At 50.5% G+C, this 20806-nt stretch overlaps 1 protein-coding gene across 1 annotated transcript in view; it reads left to right on the top strand.

Annotated features, from left to right (window-relative positions):
* The window catches only part of NTN1 (netrin 1), a 112162-nt gene that overhangs the window by 48779 nt on the left and 42577 nt on the right, over positions 1 to 20806 (top strand). The window contains exon 2 of the mRNA XM_080367233.1: positions 7783 to 7971. Coding sequence (XP_080223359.1) covers positions 7783 to 7971 — 189 coding nt within the window. The remainder of the gene's footprint in view (positions 1 to 7782; positions 7972 to 20806) is intronic.

Genomic DNA, 20806 nt, shown 5'->3' with positions numbered 1-20806 from the left:
ATCAGACCTCAGTTCAGATGGTTTCACGTCACAGGTTAAGTCACGAGCAGTGTCTGTTGCTGTTGGAACCAGCTCCTGTGACATGGGTGGCTGGAGGGGCAGACAGGCAGCCACCACGCCTGGCCTGCAGCAGCTGCACCTCGGTGCTCTCCAAAGGCATCTTGTGCTATTGGGAAGAACTTTGGTCCTACAGCACCAGGGAAATTTGGTCATTGCGAGTGTCAAAGTAGCCCTCAGTAGCTGATCTGATGGGACTTGTTCTTTCCTCTTCTGGGTTTGATCTGTGAGCAGCTCTGGACTTTCTCCCTGTATCTGTTCTCAAAACCACATGCTGGAGGCCACATACGGGTTGGTGGCTTTGCCAAGCTGTCTGCTGCCCAGTTGTGACAGCCAGTGTTTGAGCTGGCTAAGGGTGCTGAGGGTCGACTAGTTTACCATGGACATGCCTGGTTTACCCCTACTGTCCGCTGAGACCCAGGCGCTCCCCAAAACACATTCATGTGTTGAAGCCATCAAGCTCTCCTGCTGAGCATCTTTCTTCTCCTACCCGCTCCCTAACATCTGGAAGTTCACCCGTCCTGCTGCCGATGCCCGTGGCTGGTGGGGAGGTTTGCTGTGCGGAGGTGAGGAGGGAGCACTGTGGGCTGGCACTGCCATGCTCAGCACCCAAGTCCAGTGGCAGGATTAAGCACCTGCTGTCCCATCTCTACAGGCTTGGTTTGGCCAGTGGAAATAAGAGCTTTGGGCAATTGAGCTGCAAAACTCCATCAACTTCAGCTTAGTATGTCCTCTGTTTTTCAGTGATTGAGAAACTCAGCCAAGCTGGAGCAGTTTTTCTTAGAGACAGCAAAAGACCCACAGAATTGTAGAACCGTTTAGGTTGGAAAACACCTTTGAGATTATCAAATCCAACTGTTAACCCAGGACTGCCAAGTTCACCACTAAACCATGTCCCTAAGCACCACATCTACGCATTTTTTTAACACTTCCAGGGATGGTGATTCCACCACCTCCCTGGGCATCCCTACCAGGGAGCAATGTTCTTCTTTTTAAGCCTTGGCTTCAAATATAAGGGCAATAGATTTTCTTTAAGGAAAGAAATCCCCAAATTTGTTAGTATTGGCACAACACTATATTTTTCACTACCCTTGTTTCTCATTAGCAGCTGAATCATTTTAACAGGAACTTTTCCAGAAATATTCAACCTGAGTCAGACACCCAGTCTCAAACATTTCAGTCCAAACAGTGAGTTTGTCATTTTTTTACGCAGAAGAAAATGAGTGTCTTCTTATGACTGGAAATATCAGGCAGCATTAATGTTGCTGTTACCATCTTGGGCTTCAGTATTGCAGACCGATGTTATACTCTGCAGAACCGGTGCTGACAGGGGGACATCTCCAGGGCCTCCTGGTCACTGAGGCATGTAGGGTTTTGGGAACTGGGCAAAGTGGGAAATGGTATGCAGCATCCCCAGGGAGGTCCTGGGTCACTCTGATGCCATCTTGCCTAATGCTTTTCCACAGAATTGCCATTCCTCAGGTTTTTCACGCATGGAAAAGTCTTCTGTTCCCCAATGCCTTTTTGTGCCACCAGGAAGATTTTCTCAGTGTGTTTCTCCCCAGGATCCCCCTCTCTTGCTGCATCTGCATTTGCAGTTTGGCCTTTCCTTGCTTTCAGGGGTGTTTCTCGTGGGTGGACAGGGGTGAGAGGCATTTGGCCTCATGGGGAGCAGGTCAGGGTGCGAGCAGTTGCCCAAAAAACCTCCAGCCCCAGCGGTGGGGGGTCTCTGGGATGCATCAGCAAGGATGGGGCTTTCCTTCCCCCACCACCAGCGCACACTTGCTTTTGCTGCAAGCCAGGTTTGTGGCTCTGGTTTCGTGGGCGATGCCAGCCATAGCTGCATATTTTGTGGTGTGTCCACACACTTTCCTCCATCTTTTTGCTCCGTCAGGAAGACCTGGGGCTTGGCGCAGACCCTGCGTCTCCCTCTCACAGCCACAACACCCCGATGGATTTCCCCTTCAGTGGATTAGCTTGAGCAAACCAAACCAATTTCCGATCCTCCTCCTTACTCAGACTTAACAGCGCACGCAAATGAATTTTCCCGAGCAAACGTTTTTGTTCAGTGTCGGCCAACTGGGTCTGTGGTGGGTGGCACTGAGCCACACGGGAGGGCGCAGGGCCGCCTGCCATGCAAGCAGAGCTGGATCCGGCCGCTCATTCCCGATGGCTCCAAGCTCCCGGGGCCACACGTGGTGGCTGTACTGTGCAGGACTTCGCTGCTGCCACGGCCAGTGTTCATCTCTGCTTTGCCATTTTGCTGCAGCAAGCATGGACAGAAACCTTCTCCCCAGCTTGGGCAGCATCCATGGCCCCCAGGGGACATCGACACTGCCCGGGATCACTCACCAGATGCAGCCCTGGCAGCCCCAGGCACCGCAGCCCGTGCTGGACCAGCGCAGTCCGGCAGCATGCAGCGGTGCAGGAGCTCATCCCACAGCTCCAGTTCATGCCAGCTGCTCCAAAACCTCAAACCAGCCAGCAGCAAGCTTGAAGGGATGCTGTGCTGTAGGGGACCAGGGACACCTTCCAACTGCCTCCCACTTTCTCTTTACCTCCCAGTCCAGCAAGCAGACAGGTCTCCGCTGGCTCTGGCTGCTCCATCTCCATTGTCCCCTCTCTTTGATTTAAGGGTGGCTGTTTCCTTCACGAATACAGCCCTCAAAAATGATAGCCCTGAGGATATCTCCAGGGGTCCCCTGGGAGCAAAGCCCCTCCCCAGATGGGCACAGGCAGAGTGTCCCTCTCAGCAGCTGGGGCAATGCGTGCAAGGCTTGCTCCTGCAGAAGAGAAATAATGGCTCAGGCTGAGTTAGCAATTTTCTGGGGAAAAAAAAAAAAACAGAAACACTTATCTGGGAAAAGGACAATTTTAAGGAGACTAAGACTACACATAAATTCAAGTCAAATTTAGAGATTACTTTCAGCCCCTGGCTTCTTCTATTCTCCCCTTTCCCTTCCCCCCTCCCCTGAATTATTGTTTGCAAAAATTAAAACAAAATGTGTTGGGGTTTTCGTTTGTTTAAAAAGCAATTTGCATTTTGAAAATTGCCAAAATATAAGTTTTGGAAGGGTGGGGTCTTTTGAAAGGGCAGCATTGTCATTGCTGAATGAAAACCGCGGAGAGGAATGCGTCCTGGGAGATGCAGGGCGCTGGGATGCGGGGCCCGGGGGAAACGGCGGCAGCACAAAAGACCACAACCACAGCTCCCACCGCACAGCTCCAGCCTGCGCCTCCATTCACATATCTCCTTTCATTCTCCCAAATGGAAAATCCTGCCCGCCTTGACCTTCTTCGATGGATCCAATTGACCAAGACGCAGTTTTTAATGTGGAGGTACTTCTGCTGTAGTTTCTTCACCCGGCTCCAAACTACAGCTTTCCTCTTTCCTGCTCAGACCTTCTCCAGGTTTCTGAACATCTGCATTTAAGTGATTTCTGGTTATTCATACTGGAGCCTGGCGGCCCAGGTAAAGGCTGTTTGATGAAGCTCTCTACATCTGTGCACAATAAAGTCAGCGAACAAAAGGCTTGTGAGGTCCTTGACAAAATAAGAGAAAGAAGAGAGGAGGAGGCAGCAACACCGAGCTTAGTCGAGCAACTTGAGCCAAAACCTTTCATCGGGGAGATCTCAGCACCTGGCACATGTTTTGCCTATGGCTGGATCTGCAACCCGTGCAGGGGTGTCTTCTCCACCGCGTGGAAAGCAAGGCATGGGGACTGTAGGTGATGCCGATAGTCGGGAGTTGATTTTTATTACAGCCAGTGAAGGCGTTCATAGAAAGAAAAGATGGGTTGCTAAAGAGCCACTTACTGTGGCAGGGAAATTCAAACCAAGAAGCACTGGTTGGAAATTAAAGCCAGGCCAATTCATGTTAGGAACAAGGCAAAATGCTTTAGCACAGCAGGGGATTAACCATCGGCCGAGGGAGAGGTTGGGCGGGAGCTGTGTTTCCTGAGTGCCTCTGTCCAGGGAAAATGCGGCCGGGTGAGCTGCACGCCCTGCCTGCGGCACCCGGGGACCACGCACAGATTCGGAGCTGGGGTCCAAAAGCACCATGATCTGCTGCTCGGTCCCAGTCAGTCCTAGGGGCTGGCTCCCAGTGACAGCATTGTACCCAGGCACTGCTGCACGCTGCAGCTCCCAGCCCCCACTGCCGGTTTTCTATAGCACCAGCGCGATGTATCCCATCACAACATGTCCCAGCCTTGTCTCCAGCAAGGACTTTCTGGCGCCTAGATGGGTCATGTATTGCATTGCCCAAATTCTTCCATCCCTGTGCAGTACTGTCAGAAAAAAAAAAAAAGGATGGCTATTTTCCTTCAGTCAGGCCAAGTGTCTCCAGTTAAACATCTCCAAACACATCAGGTTACAGACAGAGCTGCCAGCTAGCCCTGGTTGGTGGCCAGTGGTGCACAGCACTGGCCACTCAGGACCCAGGCACTCTAGGTGAGCACAGGAGACAGTAATTTCAATTAAAACCCTTGGGTCAGTTTGGCTTCTTCTGTCTGCACAAACAGGTGGATCAGGAGCGAGTGGATGGTTGAAAAACACCCGTGTGCATGGGGTTAGGAGGCAGTCAGTGCCCAGTGGATGTACTCGGTGACCTAGGAGTGTAGGGAAAGGTGGGGACAGAGCCAAGGCTAAGCTGTCAGAGCCAAAAGACTTCATGGGGGAAGGGTGGCTGTTGTGCCCTGGCTGCTTGCAGTGCTTGTGGGGAGCTCGCAGGGAGGCCAAGTGCAGGGACACTGAGCATGGAGAGGGGCTCAGCCAGCCCACACCTTCACCCAGCTCATTCACCCCCTCCCGGGAGGGTTTATACCCTGAGGCATACACAATTTTAAGGTTGTTTGCTCTGGATGAGGACAGGGATGGTTGTTCTGGGGAGCTCTTTGCAGCTTCTTCCCTTCTCCAGCCACTGGATTTTCCCATTCCTGGAAGATCAATGCAAAACCGATCCTGGGAGCAGGGCTGCAAGCAGCTCTGCACGCTCAGTCCTTCACATTCCCATGCAGCTCTGCCTCGGTGGGACCAGCGGAAATATTTGCAAAGATCTTGAGAAAATCCCAGGAGTTCTGCTTTCCTGGCTTTGCAAAAACATTTCTGCTATCAAGCAACCCAAAGAAATGTGAGGATTTTCGCTCACTCTTCGGGTGGGCTCAGCTTTGAATTTTAAAAAGGAATTTGCCAATGCAATCTTGCAACATATGTGAGTACCAAGTCCAGTTTTAGGAGGAGGTGAGCTTTCATGCTTTTCGGAAAACATGCCTTTCTGGCAGATTCCAGGAAGAACTAGGTCTTCTCTGAGGCCATGCCACCCCCTGGAGAAATGCCTCTTCACATTTGTCACCAGGGACTGAAATCTTGTGGTTTGTAGCACCAAAGGCAGAGCGGCTGGTGAGCCTCGAGGTTTTGAGCGATGGAGATGTGCCTGCGTGGTCACAGGCTACAGTCAGGACGACAACCCTCAGACTGAGGGACTTAAATCCTTTTTATCTCTGCTTGAGCTGAGTCCTGAGGCTGTGCCGTTGATACAGGTGCTGCCTGCGTGGTGAGCTACAGCCAAGAACGCATCCTTCATGCTGCAGCCCTGGTGCACCCCTCCGCAGGTCCATCTGCCCTGAGTGGAGGAACCAGCCCTCAGCCCTGCGCCTGCGTGGCCAGGAAAAGGGTTTAACCTCACCATCTTGCTCACCAATCTGTAAAACCAGGATCAGGACTCTAAAAATCTCACCTCCATCCCGAAAGTTTAACTCATGAGCTCTGCAGGGCAAGAGTCACCTCTACGTGTACAGCACCGGCTGCGGCAGAGCCATCGTGGCCGCGCAGCATGCCGAGAGGAAAGAATGCCACAGTGGCTAGCAAAGCACAAAGTTCTCTTCCTGAGGTTAAGGCAGAAGGGAAAAACCTGCAAGGGGGAGATGCAGAAAGCACCCGGTGCCTTCTCCACCGTATGCTCCTGTGCTGCTTTTAGATGCAAACAGGCTGTCTAAGTGCGCTTGCAAATGTGTCTGCAGGACCTGCCAGATCTAAAAAGCAGCAATTCCCTCCGCATGCAGGAGCTGTGTCTCTGCTCTCCTTGATGGTCCCTCCTGTTTTGGGACATGACAAATGCACCCACAGGCTGGTGGGATCATCTAAGGAGAGGCCCCACTCGGTGTCAGGAATCTCACTTTCCCACAGCCAGCAAACTGCTGTCAGACCACTCTTCATGCCATTAGTGTGTTGGTGGTTGTTTCTCCTGCTCTGCCAGCCTTTGATGGGGACGTGAGGTTGGGGCCTCACCATGCCAGCCAGAGGAATCCTGATTGCAGAGCATGGAGAGAGCAGTCTCCATCCTGCTGGTCGGACCCGTCTGAAGGATTTTGCTCTCCCCTTTGCTTTCATGCCGTGGGTTAGCTGGGGATTGTTCCTAATAAATAATCCGGAACTGCACTGTAATTTTCTGGGCTGAAATTTGATAATTAAGCAAATATAGCATGTCTTTGTCTTGGGCAAGCACCATAAGGTAAACAGGAAGGAATGAGAGATTAAGATGTCTCTGCTCTAAAGGAAGGTGACAAGCCCAGAGCCGTGACACCTTCATGCCGAGCCGAGAGGCCCAGCTGCGGGCTGGCATTGCACAGATGCATTGTTCGGGGGTGAAGAGCAAATAAAAGCAAAGGGAAAAGAAAACAAGCTATAAAATTCTCAGCAAAGCACAGAGCCCCAGCAACAGCTTCTTGATGTTCCTGTGGCAGCTCTGGGGAGAGGCAGGCGAGGGCTGAGCTTTTGAAGTCCTGAAGTTGTCCTTTGCACAGGCCCCCTGTTAAAATAGTCCCCGTGTTGACATTAGGCTGCATATGGTGGAGAAATTGGACATCTCCCGGCAGCTTCAGTCCCAGCACACGCAACCAAAGCAGAGGGGGACTTTTTGGTATGTGCCCCACCAGGCATCAGGTTGATCCTGTCCCGGTGGTGGGGTGGGAGATCCGTGGGAGAGGGGAGGTTTCATCGGCATGTCCACGGCTGCAGGCGTGCAACTGAACCTTGTGCGCCGAGTACCAAGCATGGGGAGGGAAAGCCGAGGAAGAAGCTAGCTAGGAAGGTCTTGAAACAGTATTTGGAGCTCCAACACGTGTGTCGGGACTGGTGAGAGTGGGAAGGTTGAGCAGGTGATGTTGGAAACCTCCTTGCTCCCAGGAGTAGGCAGAGGGGGCTCCTGGGGTGCTGGGAGGCAGGGGATTTTGCAGCAGCGGGGGTGGTGGTGGTGTGTGTGCTTTGTACTGAGCAATGTGAGAGCAGATGAGGGGCAAAGCACTTGTGACAAAGCTGGAGGAGCAGCTGGGGGGGTTGTGTGTTGCTGTTTCCCTGCCATGGATGGGCTTCCTGCTCTTGCAGCCCTGCCTGCACCCAGCTTTTAATTCGCATGAAGTCAGGGGAGGCAAAAGGCATATTTGCTGCAAGTCACAATGGTGAAATGAGGTCTCAGTGACCTCAGTTTCCCCTCCCAAAAGCTGGACTCACCACATAGCACTGGCCAAGAAGGGAGGTGGGTTAGCAGTTGGCTTTCCATAGCCAGAGGTGCCACCAGAGCATCCCATCCTGTGACACCGCTGCTGTGGTGGGGCATCCCAGGCAGGACCTCGAGGGTGCCCACCCCCACGCACACAGGCTCCTCCAGGGTTGGCACCTCCATGGCCAGCGCAGATGCTGACGGTCTCTGTTCTTCGCCTCTCGCAGCCTGCAACTGCAACCTGCACGCCCGGCGGTGCCGCTTCAACATGGAGCTCTACAAGCTGTCGGGACGCAAGAGCGGCGGCGTCTGCCTGAACTGCCGGCACAACACTGCCGGGCGGCACTGCCACTACTGCAAGGAGGGCTTCTACCGGGACCTCAGCAAGCCCATCTCCCACCGCAAGGCCTGCAAAGGTACCGGGTCGGGGCGGGACGGCCGGGACCACACCGCTCCTTCTTCTCCGACCGCTTCCAGCCACTCCTGCTTCCACAGCTCTTGCTCTCACCAAAGTCCTCCTGCCCCTCTCTCTCTCCCAAACCAAGCCCCTGAAATTACTTTTCTTGCCCCCACATCCCCTGCTGTCACCTCTCCCTGGTCTTCCCACCCTCCTGGTGAGGACAAGGTCACTGAAATACAAAAAGTCCTCGCTGCTGAGGACGACTTCAAATTATTCCAGGTTTTATCACCTACAAACCACAATTCCTCTGCTTTGACAGCCAGAGCTAACTTGGTCATCACACATGTAAAGGCAGAGCTGCAGAAAACCTCAGGTATGGGGTTAGATGCAGCATCTGTAAATCAGCCTCCTCCAAGCCCGTGCCTCCTGTTCCCACCCTCCACCCCCACCCTGCTTAACCCACACACAAAACAGTTCCCTCCTCAGGATGAGGTGAGAACGGTAAAATGGGAAACAATTTTATTTTGAGCTCAGCCAGTGGAGATTTTTGAGGTTTCCTCTTCTCCTGCAGTAGATGCGAAGGCGAGTGAGGCTTCAGCTGGGGCGGGAGCATAAGATCAAACCGTGCAAACGAACTTTTTAACTCTCAGCTGTCTGCTGGAAGACATGTAAATCCTGAACCTGAGACACAGCTAAAGGAATCAAGCAAACATTCAAAAGCCAGATTAGAAGATGCTGGGGTTTCCAACAGAAAGCTACTGCTCTTTGCTCTCTAAAGACCCGTTTCAACAAGAAACGAAAAGCTTTTTGGCTTGGGCTGGGTATTTTTGGCTGGAAAGCTTTGGGTCTTCAGCATTTTCAGATTTTTAATGAAAACGCTTCTTCATGGTGGGGTTGGTTTTTTTTTCTTTCCACTGAAAACAGACACTCTTTTCCAAAGCAGAAAAAGAAATTGCTTCTTTAGACAGCCCTACTCCCCCTTTTTTCACCTTGTAAAAACTATTTAAATGAGACATTTTCGACCCACCCTGCACTGGGGCTGCTAACAAGCTACAGCTTCAGCCGATGTGCGGGCTGGTGGGATGTGAACCCAACCCGTGGTTCTGGGGGGTGGAGAGGAGCTGCTGTTTTGGGGGTCCGAGGCGCCAGAATGCAGGGGTGCAGGGGGGCTGAGCCACGTCCATGCCCTCCCCAACACCAGCATCCCAACGGGACCCCCGCTCCGGCAGCGGGCTGCCTGCCGCGCGCGGCCGCGCCTTACCCCCCGGTCCCGGCGGATATGTGTCGTAATAAAGTTCATATTTCTGCTTTCACGGCCGGGTCGCAGCTGAAGTAACAGCACGTTAGGTTGAGGCAAACAAAAGGAAATTGTGAAGGCATGGGCTCTCCTCGAGCAGGGCCAGGCAGCGATGCAGGCTGGCACCCGTCACCCCCAGGCAGTGGTGGGCTCGCAGAGGCATTTTCTGGTGGCCAGAGCCTGGTTCTCCTTTACCTTCCTGCTCCCCAGAAAGGGTTTTGGAGTGCCAGGGCAGTGGGAGGAATTCCCACCCCTCCCCAAGCATAGTTAACTCCTTCCCAGGGCTCTGGCTTATCCCAGCTGCCTCCTCAGCATGAGGGCTCCTGGGGATGTGGTGGGATTTGGAGGAGAAGAGAGATCTTTCCCAGCCGTGGGGTCACTGTGCATCCATAGGGATTCCAGTCCTCTGGGATAGGCACAGGGAGCAGGGAGGGGATGCTGGGCTGGAGGGTAGGACGGACTCTGTCCACTGTCCATCCCCAGCTTTTCCATCCAAGGAAAAGGCAGTGCCTGCCCTGTGTTGGCAGCGATGTCCATGCTTAACCCTCTCTGTCTCATTGACCCCGGCATTTCCAGGACTCCTGCTTTTCCCAGCTCTCCTCCCCGGCCAGGCAGCCCCTGCTCCCCCTCTGCTGCCCATTTATCCTTGCTGTGCCCTGGCCCCTCACCCTGGCTAACCTCCCCATGGCTGACAGCACACTGGTCTTACCCAAAAAGCCCAGACGGGTGGCGGGTGGTACCTACGGGGAGGACACCTCAGAGCCATGCTGTGCCTCGGTTTCCCCAAGCAAGCACTCAGGAAGATGTGTGCTGGCCTTGGCGAAGCACTCCACCACCTTGGAAGGCTGAAGTTCCCAGTCGATGCATCATTTGCTCTATTAAATGCTCTTTGCAATTGTCCTTTTCTCATCCCTCTGCCTTCTCCAACTGCTCCTGCTGTTGAAATTTGAGATCGCCAAATTTAAATGCTTCTCCAACCCCCCATGGCTTATAACAAAAATGTGGCTATTGGAGCTAACAGATACAAAGGTATGTAATAAATATGCTGGTGCATGAACAGCTCCCCAACTCGCAGGCTATTAGCACAATTTCACAGTAGTTGGAATGGTTTATTGTTGGCGTAATCCATCGACCTATACAAAAGCAGGCAAAATGAAGTTTCCTACTGCAAAGGCATTCCTTTGAAACCTCGTTTTCCTGAGCTCTGTTTATGACACAGGGGATTTTGTGCTCCCTCTATTTTTCTTCCCTGAGTCAGGGACTGTTCTGAAATAATTGTGGAAAACAGGCATTTTTAAAAAACAAACCCTACCATCTAACAACTTCATCCATTTCGCCACTGATAACAATATTAATTTATCATCTCACCAAGCCATCTGCCGATGGGCAAAGCTCTCCCAGAGTCTCATCTCGGCCGAATGTGTTTAGAATTAAGGAATTAACCATCCTGTAGCATCTGCCATCTCCCTCATAACTGCCTGACGTCTCATCTCACTCAGTGGATTGTGTTTGCTCTATAAGACTTGATTCTTTCAACCATCATCTTGCTCCATTCATGTCCTACATGTAACACATTTAAACAAATGTATAGAACAGAGCACCGGTGCCTTGTGAGCTGATAGAGCTGCCAAGGAAGCATGCAGCACGCTCAACCACCCTGGCAAGCGTGCGTCAGCTCAGGCGAACTCACAGCAAATGGTCCGTGAAAGAGCTGCTGAAGAGAATTTTGTATTAATTCAACTTCATTAACCCACCCTAACAGACACATCCAGCTAAACTACCTTTCCTCTCACTTGTGTTTCTCATCTCTCGCTCCATCCTGTGTGCTGGGTTATGTACCTCAAGTCGTAATGCATCTAACATCAGAAAATCATAGAGGCATGAGTTGCATTGTGTTAAATGGTTGGTTTTGGTATTTATGTAAAGACAACACATTGCAGGAATGTTTGCACAATGTCTACTTTTTTTTTTTTATGTGGAGAAAAACAAAAATGCCCCAAACTTTTGCACGTGTTGCAGGGCATGGTGTGAGTCTCAGGCAGCAAAAGGTGAGCTGAAAGTGGAGCTGGGCAGTGTCCTCCTGCCCTGGCAGAGGGCTGGTTGGTTTTCTAACAGTCAAACCTATAGTGATTTTCAATTAAAAGATTTTTTTTTAACAATCTGAAGTTGTCTTAGCAGCACAGGTGAAGGCATAAGAAGTTGGACTTTAAAGATGACTTTTACCCTGATGGTTAGCAGTGACGCAGCCATGCCACGTCCCTTACCTGTGCATTTGCTTCCAGTTATTTTCTCAGAAAAACGATAAAAGCAAAACATTTGTTGGTGATCAGAGATGCCCTGTTGCAGAGCCATGCAACAGGCAGAGCATGGCATGAAGTCTGCAAACCACATGCAAAGGAATTGATGACAGATGGAGCAGAGATATTGCATGAAGTGGCAACACGGGGTGCGTGCCAGAGCCTGCCAGGCAGGAGCTGGGAGCTGAAGGGCTGTGACTGCTGTGGGTGGGTGGTCAGGCGAACCCAGGGACACCAGTTACTCAAGCAAGGGCTTGGGCTCCCCCGGCATTTTGAGGTCAGACCACGTAACTGATCTCTGCGTGGCCCCAGACAGGGACTCTTCGCACTGGAGGACGAGTGGTGGTGCTGGTCCTGTGCCACGGGGCTGGATGGGCTCGCCCAGCGGGTGCCAGGGTAGGGTGCCCTTTGCTCCGGCGCATCCATCAAACCCCTGGTCCTGGGCACACCCCTGAGGTGTGTTTGCTGCCCTGAGAAACAACTAAACCCCAGATATCAGAAATGTCACATGTTCATCTTTTAAAATTCAGAACAAGGGTGAATTGTTCCTCTTTTCTCACTGATTTTTGTGAGAGCGTGAAGAGTTCCCAAAATGCTGAAGCCCTGCTTCCCATTCCTTCTGCTTTCCCTCTGCTCCAAATGATGTTGCAAGTGAAATTCCACATCTGGGTCCTGAAAACCTCTGACCGCTCCACTCTGTCGTGAGCTGCTGTAAATCAGAGCCCTGGTGTTAGTTCTTTTGATTAAATTCACTCCTGATATTTGCCAGATTATTGGCACTAATGTAATTCTATTGGAACAGAGACTCTGCAGGATTTTATAGCCTGGCTGTAAAACAGCTCTGCACTTCGGGGGAAGGATTTACACACTTTTTGATGAAAAGATGACAAATGATACGTGTTATGAATGCACTTGTGCTGAGGCTGCCAGGGTAAACCCCTTGTGGAGGGGCAGGATTTGGCACACAGAGAGGTCACATTCATTAGGATTCAATGCTTTGGTAAAAAATAAGGATCACCTGCCGCCGCGGCGCTGCTGCAGCCCATGCCCATGCGAGCCTGGCAGACTTCTCCATCTGCGTTGGAGGATTATTTAATGGCTTATGGGGAAAAAAAATAATAAAAAAGGATCCCTCCCAGCCTACCTGCCTGTACTGGCTTGTACTGCAAAGGCTCAAGTCTTTGCCATTTGCTTTTTGGAGACAGTTTGGGTTCAAGCAGAGAGGGTGAGTGCTGTCCCCAGGGGCTCAGCCTCCAGTCCCTGATTTCATGGGTGTAGATGCAGGGTTTTTTCCCACCCAGCTGCAGGCTTTTGGGGTGGGGGGGATATAACTGACACAGCTGAACCCCTTTGGCTCCTTGTGCTGCCTGAAGAGCAGAGTCACTAGTGACGGGGACAGTGGGATGAGTCCCCCGTCTCTCTCCACTGACTATAGAGGGAGCTGCATGACCAGCTTAGAGCAGAGAACTCATTTCCACAAGGCTGAAGCCAGGGGAGATGTAACCTCCCTTGCTGCCTGCAGCCTCACGGAGAAGTTGGGGTGCAGGAGGCAGCTGGGGTAAACCCCACGTTAGATAGCAGGGTCTGAGGACAGGCTCGCTGCCACCAGCATACTGGTGTCCCACTGCTGGTATCCAATGGGCCATGTCCCAGTGTAGGACAGAAAGATCAGCCTGTCCATGGCACATCTCTGCAGGTTTCAGTTGTGGTCAGCATCCCTCCAGCCTCGCAGATGTCCCCTGCTACCACGGTCCCCAAATCCACAGCAAGGTAGGGGGTAGGCAAGCTCACAACTAACACATCCTGAAGACAGGGGGATGGTCTGGCTGAATGCCCTAAACCAGGGCTCTCTGGGGCATCAGGACCACCAGTGGTGGCTCCTGACAGGGCTCCTGTCCCCAGCCTTTCCTCACCTGCAGTGAGTACCAGTTCCCACAGGCTCCCTTCTGTCACTGCAGGGACCCCATTGCTGCTGGGCATCAGTGCAGGAAATCTACCTTTGGTGTCCATCATTGGTGCAGGAGACCTACCCTTGGTGTCCACCTTAGGAGGAAGTGAATTGCATCCTAAAAGAGATGCTCCTCTCCCCAGGGCAACTTCATTTTGATGCCAATCTCTAGTCCAGCTCATTTGTGGTTTCACAAGGCAAAGTCCAAGGTCATACTTTCTATTAATTCCCTCCAGGGAGTTGTCCTTAATCATCAAACTTCCTTCCCTTCATTTTCTTCCTCTTCGGAGACCAGCTGGAGCTACCGTTTAGATGAGAGATGAGCCAACTTGTAGTGCTGGCAGGGCTTGGATTGGATTCTTTTATCCAGACTTGGTCACCTCTGAGAAATCACATCACTGGAGAAAGTCCAGACTTTCAAGGCATTGATCTGCCAAGCACAGACTTTATTTTCTTCATAGGGCATGCTCTTCCACTGCTGCAAGAACAATTTTCTAGCTCTATTTCTGTACTGCATTTGTTAGTGGCTATGCCTTAGTCACCCCCTTCCCCAAGGTCCCATAATTCTTTAGATCGATATTATTCCAAGTGCTGAGCACTGATTTATGGTTTCTACATCTAAAACTTGTCATCAACAACCCCCAGGCACACACAAACCAGTCGGAGAAAGTTTATAGAAATGCAGCTTTAGGCTGTCCCACGCACACAAGTTGCTGTGTGGAAGTGTCCTGGGGCAGCACAGGAGGCATGAGTGCCGCTGCCACCAAGTGCCACCACCTCCAGGACACCTCCAGGACCCCAGGCATAGCTGCACCCGTCACCCACTTGGGCTGGAAGGGTCCCAAAACAAAGAAAGGACATGACTATTACAGAAACTCTTAAATTGTTTGGAGTTTGTAGTGTGAAAACATGGAAAAGGAGTAATTTCTTTTTTTAAATGAAGCCTTGAGCTCAATGCAAGATGTCTACCTGGCCATGCTAGCTTTTAAACATCCATGGTTTTAATGACACATGAGCAGCCATTTCTGCGTGAGCCAGAGTGGGAAGTTTGCTGCATCGCAGCAGTGGAATATTCCTGCAGCAAACCCAGCAGCTTTCTAATTGCTTCAAGCTAGATGGGGCTCTGTGTGCCAGCCTTCATCCTGCTCTCCCTTCCCCGCGTGCCTTCTAGTTCCGAGGACTTTCTAATTAAGTCTGATAAGCAAGGAACAAACCAAATGTCAGAGCCTTGCACAGCCCTTTCCCCCAGCCCAGGGCAGCTCCACCACCTCCAGTGCACAGAAGTGATACCATGCACTGGGGACAAGTTTAGGGACCCCAGATAATCACATTCCAGTTTGATCTCTGTAGCCACTGGTGATCTGAAGCAGTCGTACTTTCTGCTCCTCTGTGTATCTGCCCCTGGAAGTGCTCCAGTATTGGGGCTGGTTTTTCATTTTGGTGCAAATTAACTGGGACGAAGGTAAAAATTCTGCTGCCTGGCTTTCCCAGAAGCTCATCGTTGACTTTCTCCTCTCTCTGGCTTACGATCAGGGCCACCTCCCACAATCAGCAGCATTTAAAAAGATATTTGCTTTCAGTGGAATATATTTTAGGCAGTCTGGGATTGAAACCTGGATGCTCGGAGAGAGCAGAGAGGTAGGAAAACGCACCCGGGGGAGTTGGCAGAGCACCAAGGGGCATCGCTATGGGCAAGGAGGCTCTGCCACCCACATCCCAGAAGAAATGCACATGCTGAGGGTTTCTGGTCTGCTACAGTCTCCAGAAATCAGCTGTAGAAGATCATTAACCAAAAAAGAGCAAAAAAATAAAATCAAATAAATGAGAGGGAAACAAGAAGAAAGAGAGAGAGGTCTGTCTGTGCCTGGTGATAAGATCAGAGCACAGTCACCTCCATGCCAAAAATTTCCTTAAGCTGCAGCTGTCTTCAGGCTCCGGGGAAGTCAGTAATTTCACATCTTGCTCCCACCCAGGCGTGTTTTGCTACACGATTTGACTCTCCTGCAGGCTCAGACTCCTGGGGCCGCTGGGCTGGGCAAACTGTGCACTCCATCCCCACAGCAGTGCTGAGGGCAGGGGCTGCTTCCTAGTCTGAGCCCCCCGTTCTCCTCCAAAAGGCTATACTGGCAATTCCAGGGCCCTTTCAGCAAAGCTCCCCTCTCTTCTGGGAGCATCTTTCAGGCTTTGCCAGATCAGTAGAGACTAACTTGCATTTAAAGGCAAATTTGAAACAGATCCGGGTTAGGGAAGGGGAGGTGAGGAAGGGGCTTCTGACATAGCTTCAGACATCTGGGAGGACCCCTGGATGCAAACAAGACAGCATCTCTCTGGGCAGGGGCCTGACCTGCAGCACAGACCCCAGAGCACGGCTCTGATGTGTCTGCTTGGCATCCCCCGGCCAGCCAGGAGCAGCCGCTCCTGTGGGAGGTGCAGCTGGCACCCTGGTGATGCCCAGTGTCCCCTGCTCCCGTGGACTCTTTCCCACAAAAGCACCCACCAGTTGCTTCTTCCACCCAAATGAGTAAAACCAAGACCCAGAGCACCACCTCCCAGGAGGATGTGACAAGATGAGCTGCATCTCCGCCGCAATGGGAGACCTTCATCACTTTTAGCGTGGGAGAGAGGAACAGCCCTGCGAACAGATGAGCTGGAAAAGCATGCAGAAAGGATAAAAGCCATGGCAGAAAGTTCCAGCACTGTGTGGGAATCACAGAGGTCAGGGCAAAATGCTCTGCTGACTCTAGGGAGCCAAGACATGTGATGGAGGAAGCTCAGCCAGAGACCCTCCAAAGGACCTTGAGCTCTCCACGGCAGCCTGGAAGCCTCCCCCCCCCAGCAGAGGGGAGATACAGCTCACAGCTGAGCCCCAAATTCACGTCAGACGTTTGGACAATCTAGCTTACTGGGAAAACTTGCCGACTCCCTGACAGGAGCTCTGCACTTCTGAAAAAAATCCCATCCTTGCAATGATGGTGCTCGAGAGATTTACTGGCTGAATTTGGGGCTGACCACCTTCAAAACTGTGTTTTGGGTTTGGTTTTTCAGCAGAAATACACCCACAAGCAATCCTGAAGGGCAGGTTCGGACTGTGGTTTTTCAGAAGCGGCAGAGTGCGACACAATAGAGGGGAATTCGCACCCTATTAAAAAAAGCCAGACTAAACCCCAGTTCTCCATCACAAGTCTCAGACTAAGAACAAAAGTTCATTTGTGCAGCCAGACCTTCGCCTAACTCCAAGAGAAAGAAAAGGAATAATTTGCTTTCCACGTAAATATTTTCAAACTGTTGAGAGATTTTCCTGCTTCAGATCAGTTCTGGAGAGTGAAAAGTCCACCAGGGTCTTAGATCCTGAGCGCTAAAACAAAGTTCACCCCTGCTCACCCATGTGCCCTTCTGGGATTTTAGGCATACTCAAGTGAAAAGGCTCTTTTTTGATAGAAAGAGAGAGATTTTCCAGTTGAACGTACACTTCTCAGAGCATCACAAATCGGTGGCCTGGATCTGTGCCCCAGGAGCTCTCATTGCAGGTGGGGTGTTAGGGGGCTCTCCCCACTGTGGATGCTTTAGTGTCTGGTAAGGGCTGTGCACACCAAAGGGATCCCCCTCTGCCGAGCTTTTTCTAGAGTTTCTCCCCCATCTACCCAGCTGCCTCGTTCTGTGAGGCTTGTGGCAACCTCATTATCTCTGAGACTTTTGCTCCACTGCCAGATTTGATTGAAATATGATTAGTGAAAGAATACGCCTGTAGGAACCTCATTGGAACCTCATTTCCTCAGGAGCCAGGCTAAAAATGCATCAGGAGGTGAAAATGATTGCCTTCCCTCCATCCACCCACCCCTAATAAAAGTATTTTCCAACCCACTCTTTCTCAGGCAACGTCTCCCATGAAAGCAGGTTGAGTTATTTTGCTTTAGAGCCATGGGGACACAGTGCTGAGGGGCTGTGCCCCATGAAGCTGCTCTGTGCCTGGCCAGAGCTGCCCCTGGGGGTCTTTGAGCAGACTTGGCATTTTTCAACCGAAAAATAAAAGGGAAGACATCCTCCATGACAAAACCCAAGTCCTGCCAGCAAAAAGGGGAGAAGGAAGCCCCAGTGCTTCATCCCTGGGTGTCTCAGCATCCCCACCACACTTCCTCATGGCTTCTCCAGCTCCGCTATGATCACCCAAAAGGTGGAGCTCCCAGACGACACGGGAATTTTTAACAATTTTTTAACAAGAGGATTTTCGAGCATTTTGGAAAGTGCTGCCATAATTGTCTTATTGTCTGTATCACTAATGCTTGCCCATAGTGTGCCTGCCCAAAAAGTGGATTTATTACTGTGGTTCAAAGCCCCCTCCGGATTAGCGGCGACTCTTGCTCAGTGGAGGCATTGTGGGCCCCGTCTGTTACTTGTTACAGAGAAGACAAAGACAAGGTCTAATCTGTGAAATTTGGCCCAAACTGCAGGGCGCCAAAGCCCTTGGCTTCCCTGAGTGCCAGTTCAGGAGGAAGAAATGGGAGAGCCCTGAGAAGCGGCACAGGAGGAGGGACACTGTGAAACGCCAAGAGATTATTTGGCTTTGCCTGATAAAAGGGGGAATTCATTTTCTGCTGGCAAGAAACCTTTAAATCTCCAAGAGAATGTGCTGAGGGACATTGTGCGTGAACACGATCCTTTGGAGAAGTAAATCCAGTGCACAATATCGCAGACAAGCTGACGATCTCATTGCAAAGCCGTTAACAGTTAATATTTAAAGGCATTATTAGTATTCAGAGTTAACACAGAGACATTTCAACCTCTGCTTCTGGTTAGCAAACTAGCTGGGGCCAGACTGGGTGGGTACACACTAAATACCGCAGTTTCTTTTCCCCGTGACATAAATCTGTGGGATCTGCAGGACATGCCACCCATGGTGGAGATGCTCTGCCATTAAATATGGTCTCACCCATTTCTGCAGGATCCCATCCCCAGAGCCAGCATAAACCTCCCCACGCTACTCAGGTGTGCAGATACTAGGTCATAACTCTCCTCACCCACGGACAAATAACCAGGTCAGGTCTCCAAAGGATGGAGCGCCACTTGTTTTGAATTTTTTCCCCCAAAGACAGGAGCCAGAGCAAATCTGCTAAGAAAAGCCTGCCCAGGTCAGGTCTTTGGGACAGCTTCAAGGCTGGGGTCACCTTACCAGCCCCAGCCCAGGAGTTTCTCACACATTCCCTGGGCAGATGCGTTCACTGGAACCAGAATTTAAAGTACCCGAGCTACTAAAGACAGTGGAGCAGGAAAAAAACCTAACTCTACCACAATGAAAAAGCTTGCTTAAGTAATAATATCTGAACGATACCTCTAAATACTAAAACATAATACCAGGTGAAATATGTTTACTGCCTCAGGATGATGTGGGCTGCATTACTGAAGCAACAGGCAAATTTAGGTTGAGTTGTTTTGACATTTTGCTCTTTGTTGTTGGAATCCAAGTATCCAAACAAGAAGCTTGATTTTGGTGCATTTTTTTTTCCAGCAGAAATCTTGCTTAGCTGCATTTTTTACTCCAGTTGGAGTCTTTGGAGGAAAGAAGGAAAGCAACCAAAGGGAGGCAGTTTTGGCCATGGTTCTGGAAAAGCTTTTGTAAGCACGGTTAAGTATTAACATGTACCTAAGGCACATTGGTTACATGGGACTTAAATTCATACTCAACACTGAATGTAATTTCCTGAAGAAGGCTCTTCCTCAATACAGGAGCCTTCATCAACTACTATTGAAAATTCAGGTGTTTTTTCCCAGTTTAATGCGTTGCTGGTTTACTGCTTGGTGCATGGCATGACACAAAGCGGTCACGCTTGGCCTTTTAAATCTGGAAGCCCTGCGACATATGTTATTGCAGATACAGTGTGACAAGAGGAAATCCGGATAGCCCATGAATTCAAACCTTTTTCTGTTGTTCAGTCAAATGGATTTTTGATCATACTGAAAACCTCCCAAGGAAACATCTTCCCGCCGAACAGGAAGATGCTAATTCTCCAAAAATGCAGGTCCTTTCAGGTACCTTCTCATAAAAGGTCACACTTGATGAGAGCTAAGCCTAGAGATTTATCCCTCTGTTTACCCTTCAACACATGTGTGTGGGAAGATTAGCAGCTGGGAATACCTCCGACCAAAATTCAGGGGTGGAAAAATATTTGCATTTTTGTCATGCTATTTGTCAACTGTCAGTGGGCCAGAGACATCCCAGCAAGTTCAACCACTTTCACAGGGTGTTTTGCATCCTTTCATACAAGGTCCTAAAATCTGCTTCCAGGTATTTTTAAACCCCCAACCAGCCATATCTCAGCTGAAGCCTGGAAAAGCATCGCTGCCTGTGCTCGAGCAGGCGATGGGCTGCCTCAGCAGATTCTAATATAATAGATATAATAGTGGCTTGTCTTAGAAGCTTCAGACAGAGATATAAAACTCTATGACAGACAGTTTTGCAATAGCATGCCCCCAGGGGAAATCTCTTCCTAACTGCAGGCAGTTAGTAGCTGGCTTGGAGTGCTTATATCTGTATATATATTAATCCCAGCTAATGTAACTACAGATGTTCTCATTCATAGGCCTATCTAATCCTGTTGGGCCTTTGCCATGGTGTCTCGTAGCATGAGTTCTACGAGTTAATTACGTGCAGTGCAAAGAAGCATTTCCTTTTATCATTGAAAAAGGTTGCCTTTTAAACGCACTGAATGTCCCTTTGTTCCTGTATTTGAAGGACCAGTGAAGAGGAGCACCTGTCTGACCTTCCCGGCGCTGTGCATTACTTGGCATCCCTCCACCGTCTTTTGGCAAGGCATTTCTAATCTTTTCCACCACCCTCAGATGGGTGCCTCTGTGCCTTTCACTCCAGTTTCCCAGCTGAAAACGTACTATTGATTTCTATAGTGTCATGATATTATATTCAGTGTTACTCTCTACCCCTTTCATAATACAACCTACCATCTTGTTGCTCTTCTGAGCTCCGTTGCAATCAGCCAGATGTTTCATTGACTCCTAGATCTTTTCCTGGAGTGGTTGCAGTTAATTGGGACCCTTCAGTGTGTATGAGCCATCCTGTTCCCTCCTTCCGATTACGCATCCTTCCGCACACTGGTTTTTGCCTGCTATCCCTTTGCCTTTTCGGCCAGTTTGGGTTGGTATCACAGAAGACCTACACTGTCTCCTCACACCTGGACTAGCCAAGCTGAATGTAGGCACTTAGAAACACTGTTAGCTCCCTGCTTTCCAGGTCACGGTTACTATATAAGAAAACAAAGCAAAACAAAAAAAATCACCTTTTTTGGGTAAACCCATTGCT

Source organism: Falco punctatus (assembly GCF_963210335.1).
Source record: "Falco punctatus genome assembly, chromosome: 1".
Lineage (NCBI taxonomy): Eukaryota > Metazoa > Chordata > Aves > Falconiformes > Falconidae > Falco > Falco punctatus.
This window is presented reverse-complemented; position numbering and strand designations above follow the sequence as displayed.